The following is a 22247-nucleotide window of genomic DNA, read 5'->3' on the forward strand; positions in this document are numbered from 1 at the left end:
ATGGCCTTCTCAAATATAATGCATATATATACATATAAATATATATATATATATACATATAAATATTAAGTATAAAAATAATTTAATTTAGAACTATAAGAGACAGGACAACAGAGCGAGAAAGCGAATAACAGAGAGATCAAGAGGAATTTGAACATCGCAAATCATTAAAACCTGAAACGGTCCGGAAATGTAAAGGACAAACTCCGATTCGCCGATTGGACACTCCGTACACCACTGGCTAGAAACGGAAGCGTGCTTGTAATGAGAAAGAGTTACGCCACAAAACTTTCGAGGGCGGAGTTGATATAAAATTTAGTGAAAAGTTTTAACGGATAAGCTGTAAGTGAAAATATTTAAATTATTTAATGCAAAACGCGCGAACGAAACCGGTATGTGTGTGTGTGTGTGTGTGTGTGTGCTTTTGTGCGTGTGTGAATGAATGTGGTTAAATAATTGCGAATGAATGCGAAACACGCGTTTTGATGTACACTCATCGTTCGGGGATGGTTGAATGAGGCAAATACAGTGTCCGCACAGTTGTATGATAAACCAACAAACAAACAACAGCTCTAAATCTCTCCAAATCGAGTGGAGGGAATTTTGGGGGAAAACAAGAAACGTTGGAAGAGAAATTGTACATTAAAGCAGGCTGGTATGGAAGAACACAACCTGATATAAGAGGGAAGGAAACTGCTGTCCGCAAGAGAGCGGGTCACACAAGTAATACTTTCTCATAACTCATAAGCAAGACAGTGGAAATGGCACGCTTTATAGCTAAACGGAAAACTCGCGAGCTGGACACGATGGGAAAAAGGGATGGATGGAAGATGCACACACAATCACAGTTTGGAATCTAGATGTCGACGGAAATGGCTCTTGCAGGGTTGAACGAAATGTCATATAGATGCGTACAGTTTAGAAGCCTTTGGAAAGGAAAATGAAAAGCAAAAAAAACCTGAATGTGATAGTCGAAGTGTGCGGCGAAGTTGGTTGGTTGGTTGCCACGTGCTGGTTGTGAGTTGCGCTGGTAGAGAAGATGGCAAACAAAATGGAAGCTCATTTGTGTACCCGGTATGCTCTGAATCCTTTTTACCGTGGTCGTTAATTTCCTAACGGTCCCATTGCAAGTTAATAAATTTGTAAAGTCAAAACACGCTTACCGTTTTCTTTTTCTTTTACTTTTCTTCCAAAACCCATCAGAGCATTGTAAATTAATTCATGAATCATGGTTTACCAAATAACCACCATGACTTCTTGTATTGCACCCATCTCGCACCATTCGTGTCCATCTCGCACCAACAGCAATAATTAGACTCAACGAAAACAAACAAATGCTATTTCGAGTGCCATGTTTCCAGCGTGTCTCCCACATGATCCGTTGCCGTATGCATTATGTTTTGCCCGGGGGGTTTCCCTGGGCTGGCGACACTTGGCCATCGGGTACAACCTCCTCGCCAGACCGTCATTATTGCCGAGATTCGTGGCCCCGGGTGTGTCGGTTTATTATACATTGAGATTGTTCTGCTGCTCTAGTACTGATTTACAACGCTGTAAAAGTCACTGCACGGCACACGCGTGGCAGCAAAGAAGAAAACAAAACAAAAAAACAGAAACCTACTTCTTGTATTGTAACGTGTTTAGTTAAATTTTTATGTTTAACGATGAAGGGGAGGGGTGGTGAAACCGGACAAAATCACAACGGCAGATCACAGACGTGTCAGAAGCGATAGAGAATGAGGTAAGGTGAAAGTAGCGCAACGAGCGAAACAGACACAAAACAGAAAGAGAAACAAAAGATTGTTCAATTTACCGTGTACATATAGATTCTAATGATTATTATTTGTTATTCCTTTATTATTAATAAACATTAAATTTTTAATCAAATGATGCGTGTCTGGGTGAGTTGTCCCGGGATTTTTTTTTTAGGCGAGGATATGCCAACTATTCGCGGGGGCTGGTGATTGATCCTCGTACATAGCCCACCCTGGCGGCAGCAGAGTCCCTCACAATGCGAGGAATGAAGACATACGGTTTGATTTCGGAACTGAACGCTCGATATGGATTGCTAGAGCAAGGCCCTCTAGGACCGGCCAATAAAGTAAAGAACACACATGTGTTTGCAGTCCGATAGAACATCTGGAACATCTTGGAATGCAACCGTCACCATCCAGATTTTGCCCCCCGGTCGTGGTTCTGGTCCTTGCCGAAGGCTGCTGATGGTGAGGGTTGTATCGCACGGCCTGGTCGCACCGTGCCGAAGTCAATACTAGATAATCTTGTCCGAGGTGTAGTACTGGCGTGATTCCATACTGTGCCGTTTGACCACGTTCGTCACCTGGCGCGCCATCGTTGATTTGGTGCTGCGGTAGTTGGTCGGTTGCGTGGCGAGAAGATACGGCAGTGGGGGTCGGCTCTGCACCGGTACTTCCGAGCACTGCATCCACGAGGTGACGTCATTGATCGCGACCAGACTTTTGATTTGCAGTTTCTGGAGCTGCTGGCTTTGCTGCTGCTGCTGCTGCTGCTGCTGATTCGCATGGTGATGGTTGTAATGATGAAGATGATGCGCGCTCGGATTCGGCAGACTGGGCAGACAGGTGGTGGTGCCGTTGGCGGTGGAGCTCAACGTGCCACCACCGTGATTGCCAGGGTAGGGAGCGACCGATCCCGCAACGGTGCTGGTGCTGTGGATGGTCGAGAACGTGTGGTTCGATTGCGGTGACGACTCCGACTGGGTGAGGTGATCGTTGGCGATCAGCTTCGCGTACGTGTCCTTGTACTTGCGCCGATCGGAGTCTGTAAGCAGTTTGTTCCGGTGGAAGTTGATGTACAACTGGGGCGATGGAGGAATTAAGAAGCAGCGACATTAGAGTGAGTATAATTATTCCAGATTAGTGGCCTAGTTCGCATGAAATACTATCTACAAAATTCGGTACACTTACACTCTGCACCAGTCCACACGTGCGGATAAGAAAATCCCGCTGGCCCAGCAACGCCATCCGCTCCCGTTCCTCGTAATCCGCAATTGGGTCCGGCGTGAAGTCGTCGTGTTTTTTCGTCACCTTCGAGACCTTCCGCTTGCGGATCTTCTTCTTCGCCGCTAGCGATCCGGCACCGGTACCGCCGCCGCCGCCACCCGCTCCGTCCTCTCCTCCGCACAGGCCGCCCTTCTGCAGCTTCGGATTGTGCTTGTGCAGGATGGCCTGGTTCAGCCGGAAGCGTTCCTCCAGCTCGATGCGCTGCTGTTTGGCACACTCCTCGCGTCGCTTACTTGCCGCCGTCTCGTTGTACACCGAGGCGTGGCTTTGGGCGATGAAGAACTGCAGGTACCGGTTCGGATCGCCCGGTGCGGGCAGAATGCGCCGGTACCCGCCGAGATGTGTCTCCTCCCAGTTGATCTGTTCGGCCCACGGGCCCATCCCTTCCTCGCCGGACAGATCGTCATCGTTCTCGTTCGTACCGTCGCGGCTCCCGGACGCACCCGTCTGTCCCGGCTGCTGCTGCTGCTGTCCCTGCTCCTTGGGACCAGTCTGCTTCGAGTAGTCCCGGAGCCGCTGCAGCAGCCGATTCTGGATGCGCCGTTTGTCCTCCTCCAGCACACGCTTCTTCACTTCACCGTTGAGATTGAGCATAACGAAGGTGTCCGCGATGAGGGCCTCCTTGATCTCCTTGTCGATCGCCTCGTCCGTATGGAACGAGGGCGAGTGGTTCACCTCCAGCACGTACGGTTTCAGCTTGTGGTCGATCAGGATGTCGAAGCCAAGCACCTCGAAGCACGCCTGTATAATGTCGTGCGTCGGGAAGCTTGCCGTATAGGTGTGCTTCAGCATCGGCCATGCGCTCATCACCGTCTTCACGATCACGTCGTCGATGTTGCTCCACAGCTCGGCTATGTCGTAGCCTTCGGCCGTCAGGATACGGTTCAGCGTCGAGAAGCGACGCTTCGAGCCGGCCTCGTCGTCATTCGAAAACGTCCGGCTGTACTTGTTGACGGAGTAGTTTGTCAGATGCATGAAGTTGTTGGACGCATTTGTTACACACGGTTCTTTGTACTTGTTGGTAGCGAATCTGAAAATAACATTTTAATCCAGTGAGTGAACAGTTTTGATTCAGAGGTTTGCATACCATGATAGGCCTTAAAAGTTTTACCACCTATTGGGCGACCTTTCTCAGGTTGCAAATCAATTTTAATTAGATAATAAATGTATGTTTCACAAATTCCAAACTTTTCGTCCAGATACTACTCAAGGCAGCTGATAGTCTAGGTTTATTCTTTCCCAATTTTGAATAAACCATTTTTATACCACCCACCACCCAGTTCTAAGGATAGTAACGTAACGGTCAGTTCAGAACTATGTATTGTGATGTATAACTTACCTTGCTAATCCCTCATTGTACACGAAAATTCGCAGTGGATCGGTCGACGTGACCAGCGTGTAGACGCGCAGATCGAACTTGTAACCATCGATGAGCAGCGGTTTCGTGATGTACACCTGGCAGATCATCCGGTCCTTCGGGTTGATTTCTTTAAGATTTTTCGTCAGAAAAATGCCCTTTCCCTGCGAACCTTGGTCCGGCTTCAGGATGAACGTTTTGCTGCGATGTGTCCGGCTGTAGGCGATCGCATCACCTAGGCTAAAGAATTGGAATGCAGTACTCGTGAGTGTCGGGTTACCGGTTAACCGTACCATGGCGTACTTACTCTGCCGGGAAGCACCAAGTTTTCGGGAAAATCTGATAATCCAACGGGAATAGCTTCAGCATGCGATTCAGGTTCCTCGCCAGCAAATCCTTGCGACAGATTTCGAACATGCCCGGAAAGTGGTTCACCTTCTGGAAGCGGCGCATGTCGCGGCAAAAGTCCACCCCGACGAACGAGTCCGTCCAGCAGACGTTCCATAGGTCGGATTCACCGACGAGCCGGTAGCCAAGTCGCTTGCAGACCCGCGGAATGATGTCGTAGCGGCAGTTGAGAATGCAAATACTGATCGGTAACCTGCACCGGAAGCGGCAGATCGGAAATGAGAATTATGTTACTATGCTGTGGTACATCGGAAGGATAATGGACGATGATGATGGTTTTTGAAAATAACCCGAAACGAATACAACAGGACGATGAAGAATGGAACATCCCAAGAGGCGCACCGTATGACAAAGTTATAGCTTAACAATATGATTCCATTATAGTGGTGATTAGTGCAGCGCAAGATGAATAAGCCTTCCGGTCCGGTACCGTTCCAAGTCTCATGTTGGCGGTATATGCAGCACAGAATGGCCATTTGTTCCAGGTTTTTCTGCGGCGTTTAAAGTTTCTGTTAAAATTCGCGATGATCAACACTTCAAATGATAAGTCCGCTAAGCGCACGATGATGGTCATGATCGGAAAACATAGTAATGGATGGATTTGGCGGATTTTATTAGCGCTTACGTTTTCTTCGATTTCTTGATTCTATGTACATGGCGCGCATTTTGGTCGAGAGCACTTCTACAACAACTGCGGCAGCCAGCGAGCCAACAACGGAAGGAAGGAATTGGAAAATAAGAGAAAAGAAGACACAGATGTACACACACACTCACGCACGCAAGATTATTGTTGGAAAACCTACGGAACACGGCTTTGTGGTCCGGTTAACACTCTACTTCGAATAACACTTTGTTGATACACTATATTGTGCCGACAAAGCATCGGTGTTCTTCATTATCCACCCAACACGCTCATGTGTGCTCATCCTAATCAAACTACTAAAGCGAATACATGTACTAGTAAAATAAAATATTTATATTGCTCAAAGGAACTTGTTACACAAAATTTATAATTTGGTGTTTTATGATTTTTTTAGAGCGTGTTTTTTAGTGCTGACAATTACACATCCTAAATAGCTTTTCGTATAAAGTATAATTCCACAACTTGTATATGGATAGTTCCTTTTCAGATATTCGCTTTGTTTCAAAGATAACTTTGCGAACTATACTAATTAAACTTTTTATATTTACTGTAAATTACACATACTGCATATTAGATAATCGATCTCTTTTCAGACTCTACTGCACTGCCCATACTCGCATATCAGTCCCATTTGACTTTTCATCACTTTTGAGTTAGACCCATGACTAATGTTCATTTTCAATATATTTTCCAAAAAAAATCTCATAGTGGCCATTTAGTGCATGCTAATGTGAAAAAAATACCCAATTGACTGCGTCCCATATTGAAAGTACCCGCATAACAGTCCCATATATGACTTCTTTGCTTAAAATACAGAAAAGTTATAGTTATTGAAAGTTCAACAATTTTGTAATGTAAAGTAATTAAAATAATCAACAAATAGTAGTAAATCAAGTGTTTTTAACGAATTATACACTGTTAAAATGCAAATATCCGTATGGAATGAAAACCCTAACAACGATGTTTTGACAAGCAAGGTAAACAAAGTATGCTATAAGATGGGACTGATATGCGAGTACTTTTGCTTTCGCCTTCGAAAGTACTCGCATATCGTGTCCCATCTAGTTTATTTTCACCATTTTAATATCAAAAGCGTTTATTTTATACAAAACGTCATTCTCAGTGAAATGTTTATGTTACAATACAATAGTTGTGATCAACCAATCATGTATTTTGTATCACTAATAACAGCAAAACAATTTCTAAAGTAAAAATGTTCAATCGTTATTTTCTCAAAATGGTGATTTTGCAAATGGGACTCATATGCGAGTATGGGCAGTGCATTGCAGCTCTAAAATCTCTCCCATATTAAAGGATATAGAAAACCACAAAGGCGTCTACGATTCGGATAGAATGGCATGTTTAGCGGACTTTGATCCTGAAGCTTATTTATGTGAGACACACAAATTAACTAATCACATTACCAGCGAAAAGCCTAAAAGCTACGGGTGGGGGGTAACAAACTTGATACATTAAATTACTTCATGAAAAAAAGTATACTATCAAAACCGCACGGTGCTAAATTTAACCTCCCCGAAGCATCCTGCCAACGTTCCAAATCGGGAAGTTGGTGGTTCCAAAAATAACCACCTAATAAATAGTGTAGTATTTTCTACAACGAATTTTGGGTTACCGGGCGGGTGCGATCGACCAGAAGGTAAAGGAGCCAGTTCCATTCTTTCGAAAAATCACCCGCGGCACGCAAGGGCGGGTACAAAGGGTTTAGCTATGAAAAGTGAGCTTCGAAGTTTTTCCCCAATTTTCTCTTTCGGCCCTCGCGGACAGCAGAAGCTGAAGCAACAAATAATCAACAAAACTTCGTTCGCAACCATTCACCACGAGACGGAAGCGAACCGGGTACGACCACGGCCACCCCGGGTTGCCTAGGCGCACGGATTGGGGACTGTTTAGGCGAAGGAGGACTTTCCTAATGGTCGTGGTTCTCTGCCATAGCGCGACACAGCAAACGGCAACAGTATGCCTATCGATTTAAGCAATCTAGCTGTCGGTTGGTGCTACTCCAGGACTCACGCTTACGTTTCAGGACTCCAGCTCGCAAGGGGGCCGCAGTGCAACGCCATTTTTATTGCCATTTTACCGCAACCGCGTGGTTCTGGACGAGCCCCCGTTCGGTCTAGGGTGGCTAGACAGCTGGATCACCAGTTAGAGACACAGCTTGAGTGAGGCAAATAGCCGGAACACCAAGGCGAGCATGGAAAACTGTCGGACCAGAAATTATCCATTTCCTTTCGCATTCTCTTGCGGCATTCGGTGGCTTAGACTAAGGGCGAACATCATGCTCGTGAAAACGCTGCAAAACTGGAGCAAACTTCATTCAACTCCTCAAAACGTACACACCCACACCAACCGGAACTCGATGGACTGATGGCCTCCTTTTAACGAGTGGAGACCTCTTTCTTCCTTCAATTCGCAACCATCGAAATAGGGTTTATAGAGGTGAAAGCAAAAAAAAAAGATAAGATTCTCGTATTATGTTCTAAGTATGATAAGGCGAATTGTACTTCAATCTGTAAGCACGTGACTTTTCAAAGTAGTTCAAAGCTACCACAGCTTAGGCAACAAAACAATCCTACCATATCAGAATCAGAGTGATGGCTTTGTTAGACGCTTGCAACAAAACATACTAAATCCTTGTTCATAGTAGATAGAAGCATGGACGTTTCGCTACGGAATACTCACTTCACCTCCTTTTTACTCTCATCATCACCGTCGCGGTGATGATGGTGATGATGGTGGTGATGATGATGATGGTTGCAGAGATGTTTCGCAGATTTCGGACCCGACTCGCCGCAGTAGACCGCATAGTTGCGATTGTTCATCCGCAGCAGGCCCTGCTGGCCCTGGAGTTGCTTGCACGGTTGGCCGGAGTTAGCGCCGCACTCGGTGGCACTTTTCGACGAAAACGACGTCTCGGTGGTATCCATTTCGGACTCCGTGTCGGAGCTTGTCCCCGACTCGGCCGTGCCAGATGACGTCTCATCGTTGGAGTCGGCATCATCGCTCGAGCTTTTCGGTGCACTCTGTTTCAATTTGTTGTAGCTACGGTTGATCATTTCGGGCGGTCGGTATACTTCCGGGACAAGGGGAGTACTTTGCTGCGGGAAAGTACTGTGACAATTTTCACACCTGCAAAATTTGTCCAAGAACACAACTTGAATGCTTCAACGACCGTAGACCAACAAGCGTTTGCAAATTCGAGACTTAGATTTTCATAGAAGCGATACTAACCAATCGACACATTCGCTAGTTAGACACCACCGAACACTTGAACACTTTGGCGCTGATATTATGACACTTCTGTAATATTTAGAACGTGCCGTATTACCCCCACACTGTTAGGGGCTAGATGCTTTTTCCAATTTTTCTCCAAAATTATTTGTCCCCAGCAATATCGCCTGGCATTTAGCAGTACCACACTCAATACACCGTCAAAAGCTCGAAATACCAATCATCCACGTAGACTGGTATGAATACACTTGGTGCTTACACTTTTGTGCGAAAACTCCTTGAGTACTAGATGCAGACGGAATCGCTTCCCTAAAATCCACATAGGCGCGTACCTCTAGGGAGTGACTGAACGAAATGAAAGCCGATGCCGAACTAAAAATAGTGGTTCGCCTGAGTTAAACTCGGAGCTAGAGAACCGACAAAGGACGAGCGAACCCTAGAATTAGCTCCTGGTAAGTCTTCTTGTCAGTTGGCTGTAGGCATACGTAGGTTATAGATACACCCCCGACTACCTAGGGGTGCAGCGCCAGTCTGTTTTAAGTTTTGCCGGAAAAATGGTGAAAGAGAGTTCTGCCAGTGACGAAAGGGAAGTGCCTTACCTCGAGGCACTAGTGGACCACATCACTGCAGGGGGGCTCATAGTAGTCGTCATCGCCGTCGTCATCGTCCCCATGTCCGCGGTTCCATACACCCCAACAAGCGCTGTACGATTGCGCGGGAAAACTTTTTCGCGTAGTAGAGTTCGGAGGGACCCTGGTGAACCATAGAGCCGGAGAAGTGACGTGCCAGTCTGCCGAGGTACCGCACTGTCTGATATTGCAATCAGTCTACGAACGATGTCATGGCGAATGGTGCCTGGTTTCTGGGATTGAGGCCCCACAAAGCGGGGGTGGGGGGGCACAGGATTGCCGGCTTTAGTCACGAACTTGTGCGCTGTTGGGCCGTAGTCGCTACCGCGATGGTTTTAGTTCCGGTAAACAGTGTGCCGTTGCGAAGGAAAGGTTGAACTTCATGGGAAAATTGAAGGAATACAGGCACCGACACTAGTTGGTTGTGACATGCGACATAGGGATTCCTCGCTTTTGAGAGTGAGAGCTCGTCCTTTGAAACGATGTATGAGACGGTGAACACTGATCGGGAGTTTTACCCACAAAACTAGTTCGAAACAAATCGAACCAGAAGTAAACCTTGGTAACAGTGAACCCATATAAAAAGTTGCCTTTTATAATGTTATTAAAAAGTTACACAATGAAGTTTTAAGTAGAAATACTCCGTATTCCTAACCGTTTTCCATTCAATCGAACCACCAATTGGAGGAGGAGTTGGGTAATGGTATACAACAAAGATGATTCAAAACCTAATCCAGATTGGGCTTGCAGAACCTCTTCGTTAATCTGTTTATAGTTTAATAAGCTGATCCTTATCGTCATAACCACTTGGTCATAAAACTATCTGAAACGTTCCAAGAAAATTCCATTCCCCTTCATTCCAGAGTCCCATCATAGCTCTGGAGGCGAAAGCAAAGGTCTAGAATTGTTTATGAATCATCGCTGGTCACGAAATTGTCAAAGGAGAACATCCTAATTCGCCCATATATTACCGGTGTGTACTGACCTGCTTTACTGGGAAACTTTTTCTGATTTTACGGACGATGGGAGGAAAAATATAATGACACACATAAACGGTTTGTGGGGTTGGAAATCAGATAATTTGATGATTGATTTTTGAAGGACACGCATTATTCAGCACCGATGGTGGGGTGAAATGATTTGCAAAGAAAGGAAACATGCCGATTCTGTCCATGCCATCAGCGACTCGTTCACAGTTAAGACTTCGTTTGTTCGTTACGTAGAGCTGTGTGTTTTTTGTAAAGGAAAACGTGTTGCATGTTACAATGAGAAAACAAGTGGAGGGTAGGGCCTCACATTAATTAAGCCAGCATGATTCCCGAACAGATACTTTGTTGTTGATACAGTTGACCTTTAATGAGACCGGTGGCCTTTACATGCAATTTTCTCTAAGATGTTTCGAAGGAAGAGTTGAGTTGGAAGTTGTGCTGGGTTAACCAAAGGACTTAATTAGATCATAAAGATTACAGATTACAGAACGCAAAAAACTCTCCGACGGCCACTGCTCCACAATTCCACTTATCTGAGCGTTTGTGGGGAACCTAGAAAATTATATTGATATTTGAGTTTTTGTTTATGTTTTATGCCATAGTTTATAAACGGGTCAATAAAGTCTCGACCGTGACCATAGCCTAACAAGCGTTAACGAATGGGAACAATGTTTCATCTACTGGCAAAATATAATTACCATCGGAAACACGTTTTTGTCGCCTTGCTTCAAACAACGGTTGCGATTGTTATAGCAACATCGAAATAATACAACCAACAGTCAGCCGCGACCGGTAGGTATGTTTTTGGGCTAGCCAGCCATTTCTCCAGATACGCCGTCGCACGCCGGTTTAGTTTCCAGTACGTGCTTGTCGGGGCAAGGTAACCGCCGAGACGAAGATGGTGAAAAAAAAACGAGCGTCCAGGAAATGTTAACTGCAACTAAAAAGTTAAACATAATTCAGGTACATGGCATTGACGTGAACATAATTGGAAACACTTTTGTCCCTGGCAAATTTGCGTAGTGCTTCGCATTGTTGGAGAGCTACGCCGAAAGGAGGGAAGGCGAAAGAAATTCAACACCGCTGACAGGTAGGGGTTTCGGTTTTAAATGTTTTGAGCAAACTTTGGCAAAGGGGTGCCTGGTGGCAACATATCACAATGGAACACTGAATTTTATGAAAAATGTGTTTTTTTGTACCTTCTAAGCACGATGGAAATCTAAGATAAAGCTTCTTTGGATCATTGCCAGTGATGTCCAAATAGCTTCCAAATAATGTATTTTTCAAGAAGTAACATATACTAGGTTTTTTCCAATTTTTAACATGGCCCATTTCCATTTTTAACATGGCATCGACATTGAAACATTACGATTATTTTTTAATTCTCGAGGAATACTGGTCGATTTGAATTTGCCTTCAAAACGGCAACTGTCAAACTACACTAGACGACCTGGTTTCATCTTGTGCCTTGGGTAGTCAGATGTTTATGTTGTTGATTACTCACGAACGTGTTATTTCAAGGTCTTGTGCAGTGGTGGGAATGCGGGGAAGGCTTACAGAAAAACAAAATCGACTCGTTCGCTTGTTTGCGGTTCTGCTTCAAGCCTCGTCACCTGTGCAAATCTATGGTGCGTCTACGTGAAAGCAAAATTAAACTTCCAGTACAAAGTCTTACCATCACTTGAAAGGTACGTTGAATTCAGGGTGGTACAAAGCGCGCGTTAATGTGCTTTAAAGTGTGTCGACAGTGGAATTGTATTTCGTGCTATAAAGGAATCTAGTCGGACCATTTTTAGTTGCAAAATCCTACTTCATTTTGGTTCGATTATACCTTGAGAAGAACGTGCTTTGTTCTGCCCAAACAAAACGTAAACAACGAGCATATGATTTGTGGTAGAATCGATCATGCGTCGTATGAGTACAGGGTGACTCATTTTTAGTTTGATTATTTTGAAACCAAACATAACGGTGTTGGTGATTTTATTTGTTCCCATGGTTCTTGTCTCCTTTCAGCGATTAACTTCTTTCTGTATCAAACCTCAGTTCGCTTTTTATGTGCTGAAAATTAATCTAACCAGACAACAAGCTTTCGAGCTGTACGTGTTTGGTCAAGTGTGCTAGGAACAGAAATAAACAGCCTACGTTGTTTTTACCTGTTAGCACCCGAGCGATGGAGGTTGTTTTCAGCGATACTCGATCGCCATTGAAAGATTTTCAGTTATTATTCGATCGCTCTCAGTATCGGTTCGTTTTAACAGGTACAAAATGGTATCAAAAACACACTCTAAAGACGATTTCTTTTACCTCTAAATTATTGCTTTGCTTATCTTCCATGTTGTTTCTCTTATCGTCCACCCATCGTGCTAATCTCTGCTCTCGGTGAACATTCTATTCCATTACTTTATGTAATCTTTGCAAACATTGACCTCGTTAGAACCGAAGCGTGTATCTGAGCCGGCACAACGCACGGAGATAACGGAGATAAATGAGTCGACTAAAACTATCTCATAATTATTGCAGGATACACCACCGTACGGAATGTGACGCGCTGACAAGACAGTAGGACCGGACCTCGTGGGCGGTAGATTTGCTATTGCATTTAATACGAACATTTTGAGATCATCGGTGGTGAGTTTTGATCACGCTCCGTTATTTTGCAACAACCCCTCCTTGCACCATGGACGAAGCGGAAGCACATGTGGCGACGAACAGCTCGGGAGACAGTACTGGTAGTATGGGTTCCAACGAGGCGAAACTGTTGGCGATCGTAGTACTTGGTGCAGGTAGCTTTATGTGCGGTGTGTTACCTCTATACTGCTCGCAGCGTAATCGGCAACGACACCCGGGGATGCTTTCGTTCCTGCTCTGCTTTGGAGCGGGTGTACTGCTGGCCACATCGATCGTTCACATGTTGCCCGAGATCCGCGAAGCGCTAAACCAGTACGCCGAGATTGTGTTCTGTACGGGATTCTTTCTCATGTACGCCATGGATGAGCTGATGCTGTTCTGTGGTATCGGTGCCCACGATCACGGGGAACAAGAACAGATACCTGCCGTACGCCGGCGTAGTGTCGATGCAGAATCGGATACCAATAGCGTTGGAAGCGCTAGCCGCTGTTACGGTTCCAACGAGGAGACAAAATCACTGTTAGAACAGCAACGGTAAGCAAGGAAATTCCGCGTCACACAAAAATTCACTTCATTTGTCTTCCGTCCATTTCCAGAAGTGACTCCGAAACTCACCTCACTCATCGATTGGCGGAAAATATCCTCGACGTCACGAACGTTCGTACGAGATCGACCCCGATCCCGACCAACCGTCCCGTACTGCAATCAACTGCTGTCGAGGCGCATTTGACGGGTGTATTCGGTTTGCTGCTTGCCCTAAGCATGCACTCCCTGTTGGAGGGACTAGCGATCGGTGTGCAGAATTCAGGCCCCAAAGTACTGCTGCTCCTGGGGGCCGTTAGTGCGCACAAGTTTGTCGTCGGCTTCGCACTTGGCGTTCAGTTATGTGCGTACGGCACCAGGCACCGTTGCTCGCACATCCTACAGGTGCTAACGTTTTCCCTCGGCTCGGTAGCTGGCATAGGGATCGGGATGGGCTTGGACGGTTTGAATCAAACACTGACCGATCTCATCATGCCCGCCCTGCAGGGCCTTGCCGGGGGAACGCTCCTGTACGTAACGGTGAGCGAAGTGCTGCCGAAGGAACGAAGCAAACGGCAGCACATCTCGCGAAGGTTTGGTCCGGTGCAGCTTGTAGCGGTTATACTAGGGTTTTCTCTGATGTCCGTCCTGAGTCTCGTGCTTAGCGATGAGTAGTTTGGGGTGGCCGTGAGGGCGAAATTGTGATCTGGTTTAAAACATTAAAATAGCCAAATAGTAAGATAACCAAATGGTAAAACGTTCCAAGGAGAAGCAATCACCCTGAACCTACGTCACCAACAGTGCCAACATACTTCATTGATGGACATTCATCTGGAGAGAAGCCCTGAGAAGCAGCTGATGGTGGGCAGCAGACTGTAGCTTTTAGTGTACTTTTACAACACTCGAAATAGTTTTTTTTAATACGGTACCGTTAGGAAGTTTTACATATTAATAAAAAAAAATTAGCTTATAGTACCACACCAAGTTTTTTTTGTAATCAATGCGTGTCCATATTCAACTGGAATTGTGAGTGAAAAATGGAATCGTCGCGAGGTGAATGCGCCATGTTTTTTTTTAGTTTAACACAGAAACAATATTCTCTTCCATCAACTGGCTCAATAATATCGTTGGGCCTTACCGGTGACCTACTTCTGCAACCGGATCATCCACACATCCAGGCCCGGTGTGGTAAAATGTAAATTTATCACTTCCAGCGAAGCAGTGCCAGAAAAAAAAAACAATCGGGGCAATTCCAGCCTACTCTCAAAGGAACGGAACAGCCGTTGTCCTTGCCAAGCTTATCTTTGGGTAGGGGGTTTGTTAACAAAAACAAAAAAAGGCCCACCATCACTCAAACCGGCTCCGCGGAAAAGATGTGTCGAAACAGCGTGCAGCGTGAAGGCACTAGGTTGGCTGAACAACAACCGCCCGTACATCGCACAAAGAGAAATGCAAATATGATTTGAATGAGCATCATCGTGGGGATGGAGAGGGGAAAAAAACTCATTGGCGTCAACCGGCGGTAACCTTCAAGACACGGCGGCGGCGATAACGTGGTGCGCGGTGGAGGCAAAAGTGATAGCAGCGTGTGTTTTGGGTAGCGCCGGACACGATCGCACCGATTCGCGATCATCGATGCAAATTTGTATCGCCTTTCCTTGTCCCGTCCGGATCTTGCTGGATGGGCCGTCCTCTTCATGCGCGATCATTTCACTGGGGACTTTCGAAAAAACGGGAAATCACACGGGGCGCCAGTGAACGATGGGAGTTGCTAGCGGGGGTGGGTGGACATGTTTACTGTCTACTAATACAAATACGTGAAATTATGATGTAGTACGGTAACATTAAGTACAAAAGAAAATCTATCTTAGGCATTTTAGTTAGTATTGATTTGCTGGAAAATAAATTATCTGAATGCTAAAACTACTAAAGATTTAATAATAATTTATTTTTTCATTATCTTGCTTCTGGATGCAAACATTTTCCATTTTTGATTGCCTTAGGTGGGTTCCTTGTTGTACAGGGAAACTATACTGTTAGCTACTCAAAAAGCTTTGAAATCCAAAACTAATAGATCTAAAATAAACGAAATACACTACGCTACTTTAAAATTTACCTTTGCACGAATTATTTTACGTTACTTTATTATTTTCCTCGGTTCTTGTTTTACTTTACACCAAATATTTTCTCTGAATTATTAATGGACCGACAGAGTTAGATTAGGTTGCTTACTTTGGAATGATTTTTTTTAGTACTTGTTTATGCTCTTGGTTTAGTTTTTTTATGATTATCCCAAAGTCAATTTATATTTTTGGATAATAATAAAACAACTGAACAACTCATTCAGAAATGTGTACCCTGTCATGTTTTTCCTAACCGTGTAAAACTTAGTTTAATTCTACAACATATCGAATAAAATATATCCTTCGCCAGTATCGTTTCGGGTGTTTCGTGTAAGGATTCAATGCATCAATGCAATTTTTGAAGCCTATATATACAAAACCGGAATTCATTTAAAAGAAATTCAATATTTTTTCCCACCAGACACTAATAAAAAAATCCCACTGTCCAGTCTTCTTGATCCAGGTTCGCGAATGTTTTGCGCCGATCTTTCGTATTTACTCTCGACCGTGTATCGGTTGTTGGGGACAGTGAAGACAAAAAACCAAACAACCGAAACATACATATCGGACCATCAAACCGACATGGATGTCACCGACGGCGGTGTCCTTTCCCAGCGTCCTCCTTCCTTGCTTCAGCCTGTGGCGCAAAAGCTCGTGCGGGTAAGTGTGTGTGTGTGCTTCGAAACGGATGTAGAAAGTCACCAACCGATCGTCAACCCCCCGGGTCCGCACAGAGTCACCGGTCCTTCTTGTGCTGCACGAGAGCACCCTTTTTGCTGGGATGGTACGGTCGGACTGGTGTTGGCCTCCGCTCCGGCTGACATTGCGCAAACGACCATACGTGCGTACGGATCGATCGCGGCTCTCGTGCGCGGGTTTGAGTCACTTGAATATCTCTTTTTTCACACGTTTGGCGTGATTCAGCCAAAGCACCAGGCTGTCCAGGCAGGTAATTGGGTAATAGCCCTTCTACGGTAATCCGTCAGCAGTGCGATCAAACAGACGATCCGAGAGTCAGTGGCCAGACGCGGTAAGAGTGAACAAAGGTTGAACGAAGAAAGCACTCGCCATTCCGGGGAGACACGCACGCACGCACGCAGACCGTTTTTTTTCTGCCCCACATATTATTCTACGCCAGTCCGGTTCCGGCTACCGGTGTTTGCTGCGGGCGCGATCGCGATCGTTAGATAATGTCATTCATGTGTCGCCCACTTGTCTGACCGTTGGGGCGGAACAGGGCGGAAGCGACGACACGTGTGACACGTTGAAAGTGAAAATAAACGCAAAACGTGACGCAACGGGCGAGTGTGATCGATCGCGCTGAACCATTAGGTGAAATTGTTTGTGGTGTTTTTCCCAGTGGAAGCAAACGACTAACCACCATTGCAACCACCGAAGCCAATGTCAGTGAACCCCCGATAACGCGTCCGATAGTATTTCAAACAAATAGAGTGCCAAATTGAACAACAGTGGAAAATAAAATGATGCCATTGAAATATTGCCACGTGGCTTTGCTGCTGTTCGTTGCAGCCGGTGTTGGTGTTGGCGCGATCTACGTGGTGGAAAGTGGTGGCCGGAAGTCGTTTGTGCGGCTCGGGGCGCACCACTGGACAGATGGCAGCGACGGTGGGCTGTGGTCGAGCCTGCTGGAGGAGTACACCGTGGGGTAAGCAATTTAGATTCGGGTTCGGTTCTAGAGAGTGTAGAGTATGCTGCATAGAAAATGGATACATACGAGGGGGGACACAAAAGTAACGGGAAGTAGGTAGTAAGGATGGGTGGCGGAATAGGGGGTCAGGTTCAACATTTTATGTTTGAAGCTTAGCCTTTCCTTGATCAGCATGCAAAGTTTTGTAGCGTCTTTGAGATTTTTTTCACTGTAACGATTTTTTTCGAAATCATATTTTCAGCCCATGCACAGCATAAATCAGATTGTAATGAAAATCTGCCAACAAATGAAGATTGGTGAAATCATAAACTTTATATATAATCAGGCAGGAAGTAGTATACTGGCCAAAAAGAAACCACTATCGCATTATATTGCGCGAAGTAACGGATTTGAATTGAATTTTATCTTCAACAAAATCTACTTTTGCGTCCTTTTACAAAGCTACTCTGTATTTTAAAACCATTTAATATACTTTGGAGGCTCTATCATCAAAGCGAAAATCATATTAAAGTTAGGAAGATTTTTTTAAACTCAACATACCGCTTACTGAAATTTAACAGCTTTCGGCGTTCCTTATAATGAATTTGTTAGTAATCATGTTTGTTTCATGTATCTTTTTCGAAATCATGTTTGTAGTTAATTTTTCGAAGAATCAATATGAAGTTCTATTTGAAAGAAGAGAGCAAGAAGTCGGTCTATCTTACAGTAGATTAGATTGAACAAGGATATAATTGCCCATTGTATGTGTATGTATGTATGTACACGAAATTTTATATAAAATATTTGGCATTCTCTCTCAAATTCAGTGATTGTTTGTAAATTGTATATGGCTTGGAATGGCTGGAATCCGATGAATAGTGCGGCCCGTTGTAGAATTCTAGAAAGACATTTTTAATTGTTTTTGCAATGGTTTGCAAAGTGAAAAAATAATAAGGACATCGAATCCGTTACTGGGGTGTGCATCGTAAATACCATACCTCGATTCTCGATAAAAAGGAAGGCTTTATAATTTGCGAAAGACGCTGTTCAATGGTACATTATTTTTAACCATATATTTTCCGGGGAACTGCTGGAGAAAACTTGTTCCGGTGTAAGGGGCGTAGCAGAAGGGTGTGCTTGATCACGCCCTGAGGTTACTCCAGGAAAAATAAAATCGAGTCTTGACGTAGGTATGTTTGCATGCAGCCTCGATCCGATCGACCGGACGCCATCGAAATGATTGTGCGTCACCCGGCAATTTGTAAATGCGCGCGTTATGCACGCGAAATCGAATTGGAAAGGAAGGCGTTACGCCGATGGGGTCGATAGAAAGCCGGCACGCGCGCCCCTACCCACACCCAGTGTGTGTGTTTGTGTGTACATTTTGTGTGTTTTGATCTCTGTGAGGTGTTTGTGTTTGCTTATTTCGTAGGTTGAACGGCAGCACCGGGTTTTCCAGCGCACCGAGGGAAAGTCGGGTAATGCAGGCGACCGTCGTCGCCGGGCCGAAGTACATTCCCACCTCCAGTTTCTACATCAACAAGCGGATCGGCGAGGCGCTGGAGCTCGATGGTGCAGCGCAGCATCGCCCGCATCGGGTCGCACCGCCGGTGGGGAAAGTGATCGCCAGCACCGGCGCCGGGGGCAATCTGTTCGGCGACGCGAGCCAGGGGCACGCGGGGGCGACCTTCACACCGATGCGCCAAACGTTCGGTGGCGCCAGCCCGACCGAGCTGCTCGCCTCACCGCGGGAAGTTTCCGAGACCGATCTGTATCTGCTGGGCGCGATCGAGAAGCTGGTGTACCGGGTGGACTACATGGAGAACCGCCTGCGCCGGGCAGAGCAGATCATCTACTTTCTGATGGCAGGCAACAGCCAGAAGCAGGGTATGGGACAGACTTCTTCTTCACTCCCCCGGAGAGCATGTGATAATGGCATTTTTCTTATCCTCTTCAGAGCCGTGCCCGCAGAACTTCACGCAAGTACACGATCGCTGCTACCACTTCGACATCGAGCGAGGTCTCAACTGGAAGTCGGCGAGCACGATGTGCAAATCGTACGGCGCTCATCTGGCCGAATTTGAAACGATCGCCGAGTTCCAGGACGTCGTCGCGTACATCCTGAACAACCCGGTCAACCGCGGGAAGGACTTTTGGCTCGGTGGGCTCAACCCGGGGCTCCTCTGGATCTGGGCAAACTCGGCCAAACCGGTCAATCCCAACACCAACCTCAGCACCATCACCGGAGCGACGAAGAAGCAGTCCATCATCACAACCCCGGCCACACCGCTCGATACAACCAACGGTGGCGGGACAGCCAAGCAGGAAGCAACCAAGATCGTTAACAACGCCTCCAAGCATCCGACGCTGGAGATCACTGGGAACGGGCGATGCCTGCGGTTGTCCTACAATTCCGCACTCTACACCTACGGCTACCGCGGGGAGGATTGCTCCGCCCAGTTCAACTACGTGTGCGAGCTGAAGGACAAAACACTCGATAACGAAATTTCCCGGATAGCGAAAGAGTTGAAGCTTAACGACATCCCGTAGGTAAACATCCGTTACTGTTAGAGTCCCTTAAATTGTCCAATTATGGTAAGACGGTTTTGTTACGCGAAACGTAATGAAATATATTTATTGCCCCACTTTTCCAAACCGTCACTTTTCTTTCTTCGGGCTCGGGTGCGAATGTTTCGGACCATTTTCGGATCAACAAGACGCGCAATGAATTGGACGGCGTACTACAACGATTTCTACCATATGTTTTAGCTTGTTCGTATATTTGTTTTAGGCACATCCATCATATGAATATAAGATTTTCATTGTTCGTTTTCCCACTCGTCGTCTCAAATCGTTCGATCGTGACACAATTTCTATCTCCCCTCCGCACCCTACCGCAACAGACATCTATCGCCACGCACCGCGGGATTGGTTTTGGTACGCGATTTAAAATCGCTATGTCCTCTTTGTTTTACACTTTTGCCACCACAACATTGCGCGCTAATCCTAAATATTTCTGTTCTATCCGAAATGTGTTTAAGGATACATATATATATGTATAATAAGTCTAAACGCTTACTTGCGTGTTTTGTTTCGTCGTTACGTGTTGTTGTTGTTGTTGCTGTTCGATCCTTTCGATTGGATTTTTGTTTCTTGTTGGTAAAATAAAATGGAAACACAGAACAAAAATCCAACATTCACAGCGGCGCCCCTGCTTGTACGAGCGGTTACACGGACCCGTGTCTTCGTTCCGATCGCAAACGATAGTATTAAAATTAGTAAACAGGGACGTAGATTGATTAACATTTTAGTTTAGCCTAGCATGTAACGCGTTTGCAGATTGAAAGATAAAAAATAACAAACAAACATTCATAACCAAAATATATAGATATATCTTTGCGATTGTACGCACTTTCGCGCTTCACTTCACGCCCAATTGGGTGTTTTGCTCTTTGCTCCGCGTTGAGGGCGTTCCTTGAAACCCTTCGATTGGGACGTGTGTGTGTGGTGACACTTTTTGTTCTTAAAGAGTGGTATCTTATGGTATAACTTACGCTTGAACGTAACTTTGTTCTGAAAACTATTTTATTCCTTTCCACTCGCCACTCCCCCTCCGTATCCTAGCTTCTCAACAGAAACAAAACAAATAAATGTAACGTTTGATTTTGCAAAAAACATAACTCAACACTTAACAATTAATTTGCACTCTTTGTGTTTATGCGTAATTGGGTTTCGTTTTTGTTCTATCCGCTCTTTCCTTTCCGGTGCGTGTATGTAATCGAAGAAATCTTTCTGCACATCGAAACAGTGAAATTAAAACACGTAAGGATCTGCGCACTCCTCCGCCTTCCATTTATACCCTCCCTGCTAAAATGTGCACCGAGGGGAACCTGTTTTTCCATCGTTTTTTTCTTGCTTTACTTCCCCCGGATTTCGATGTGTGACTTTCACTCTCTCGTATGGATGGGTTTGCTTAAGTTTCATCTACTAATAAAAGTGCGCATACATATATCGCATCCGAGGCCGAACACGACGAACGTGTGCTCTTGCCCGGAAGAGTGACACTTCAGTTCGGTACCGCTGAACCGGCCTCCTGGCCGTTCGAATTGAACAATTTCACAGTTTAGCTACTACTGCCGTTTTGCTTTGTTTTTTTTTTGTTACCAACCGTTTTCCGTTTGATTTTGGTGGGTTTTTATTGTTGATCGGTATCGCGCCAGACGAGAGAAGCTCGTTAGGTCCTTTCCACCGTTGGCGGGGGTTTTTGTACATCCCCCCGTAGAAGCCACCCCACAAAAAGGTGTAGATTATCTGTATGTTTCTGTACTCGATAAATTTAATTTTGTTTTGATTTCCTAAAATTTGTTAATTTGTTTTTAGCACTTGATGTTTTTGTTCTATACTCTTTGCTTAAGTTTGGTTCACAATTAGATTTTCCTATTCAGTGTAAATAATTTTGGTCCGAGATTTAAACCTTCCGTTACGTGATCTAACCCTTGGCTCCCTATCGTTTCGGTGCAAAATACGTTATCCAAATGTTTGTGTATGCGGTTTAAGTTTCTTTTTTTTTTCATAGCCAAAAGTTTGTTGTTTCTGTTTAACATTGACACTAGTTGGTGAAATAACACGGTTAGACATATCTACTTGCTATTTTGCGGTGGTTCCAGATTGGTTTCGCCTACATTCTTCTTCACGTGCCATCATCAGCGTTTGGTGCGAGTGTTTGGTAGTCGTTATAATTGTTTGCAAAGTGACAATAATTTAGAGCAGAAGCAGAAAAAAGCAGTTTGTTTGAACATGGAATTAATGTCCTTTCCAAAGTTAGCGCAAGAAACTATCCTTGAAAGCTGCGAGTAAATATAAATATTTTTCTTTATGCCGAGATTGTACGAGAAAGTTGCTAAAGTGCGAGATCAAGAGAAAATGAGGAAATTGAGTGAAGGAAGTGCCCCAGTGGCCATTGGTGACCACAAAAGTTTTCCACACTCGACCGCGCAAACCTCTGGGGGG

At 45.2% G+C, this 22247-nt stretch overlaps 3 protein-coding genes across 4 annotated transcripts; 2 read left to right on the top strand and 1 right to left on the bottom strand.

Annotated features, from left to right (window-relative positions):
* Positions 1 to 2269: 2269 nt before the first annotated feature.
* LOC131260966 (tubulin polyglutamylase TTLL13-like) lies at positions 2270 to 8523 on the bottom strand. Its single transcript, XM_058262831.1, has 6 exons — positions 8150 to 8523; positions 5432 to 5497; positions 4706 to 4999; positions 4381 to 4638; positions 2946 to 4071; positions 2270 to 2836 (listed from the first exon to the last, which is right to left on the bottom strand). Exons 1-6 carry the CDS (start codon positions 8521 to 8523, stop codon positions 2270 to 2272), a joined length of 2685 nt encoding a protein of 894 aa, XP_058118814.1.
* Positions 8524 to 11857: 3334 nt separating this feature from the next.
* LOC131260972 (zinc transporter ZIP3) lies at positions 11858 to 14438 on the top strand. Of its 2 annotated transcripts, none has more exons than XM_058262836.1 (3): positions 11858 to 12004; positions 12837 to 13478; positions 13541 to 14438. In XM_058262836.1, the coding sequence occupies exons 2-3, from the start codon at positions 12994 to 12996 to the stop codon at positions 14139 to 14141; spliced, it is 1086 nt and encodes a 361-aa protein (XP_058118819.1). In that variant the 5' UTR covers positions 11858 to 12004; positions 12837 to 12993; the 3' UTR covers positions 14142 to 14438. The 2 variants fall into 2 exon arrangements, with proteins under 2 accessions (XP_058118819.1, XP_058118820.1); XM_058262837.1 differs by lacking the exon at positions 11858 to 12004 and adding an exon at positions 12303 to 12574.
* A 2632-nt stretch (positions 14439 to 17070) lies between these two features.
* LOC131262608 (uncharacterized) lies at positions 17071 to 19789 on the top strand. Its single transcript, XM_058264654.1, has 3 exons — positions 17071 to 17255; positions 18670 to 19124; positions 19195 to 19789. The coding sequence occupies exons 1-3, from the start codon at positions 17071 to 17073 to the stop codon at positions 19785 to 19787; spliced, it is 1233 nt and encodes a 410-aa protein (XP_058120637.1). The 3' UTR covers positions 19788 to 19789.
* The last annotated feature ends 2458 nt before the right edge of the window (positions 19790 to 22247 follow it).

The sequence above is a fragment of the Anopheles coustani genome, chromosome 3 (genome assembly GCF_943734705.1).
Source record: "Anopheles coustani chromosome 3, idAnoCousDA_361_x.2, whole genome shotgun sequence".
Taxonomy (NCBI): domain Eukaryota; kingdom Metazoa; phylum Arthropoda; class Insecta; order Diptera; family Culicidae; genus Anopheles; species Anopheles coustani.

What these genes read in the sequence shown, in the direction of transcription:
- LOC131260972 (XM_058262836.1), top strand. Translation starts at nt 12,994, where the DNA reads ATGGACGAAGCGGAAGCACATGTGGCGACGAACAGCTCGGGAGACAGT. An exon ending in TCACTGTTAGAACAGCAACG is followed by an intron (nt 13,479 to 13,540) that starts GTAAGCAAGGAA and finishes GTCCATTTCCAG; the next exon opens with AAGTGACTCCGAAACTCACC.
- LOC131260966 (XM_058262831.1), bottom strand. Translation starts at nt 8,523, where the DNA reads ATGATCAACCGTAGCTACAACAAATTGAAACAGAGTGCACCGAAAAGC. An exon ending in ATCAAGAAATCGAAGAAAAC is followed by an intron (nt 5,000 to 5,431) that starts GTAAGCGCTAAT and finishes CTTCCGGTGCAG; the next exon opens with GTTACCGATCAGTATTTGCA. An exon ending in CGTGTGGACTGGTGCAGAGT is followed by an intron (nt 2,837 to 2,945) that starts GTAAGTGTACCG and finishes CCATCGCCCCAG; the next exon opens with TTGTACATCAACTTCCACCG.
- LOC131262608 (XM_058264654.1), top strand. Translation starts at nt 17,071, where the DNA reads ATGATGCCATTGAAATATTGCCACGTGGCTTTGCTGCTGTTCGTTGCA. An exon ending in CTGGAGGAGTACACCGTGGG is followed by an intron (nt 17,256 to 18,669) that starts GTAAGCAATTTA and finishes CTTATTTCGTAG; the next exon opens with GTTGAACGGCAGCACCGGGT. An exon ending in AGGCAACAGCCAGAAGCAGG is followed by an intron (nt 19,125 to 19,194) that starts GTATGGGACAGA and finishes TATCCTCTTCAG; the next exon opens with AGCCGTGCCCGCAGAACTTC.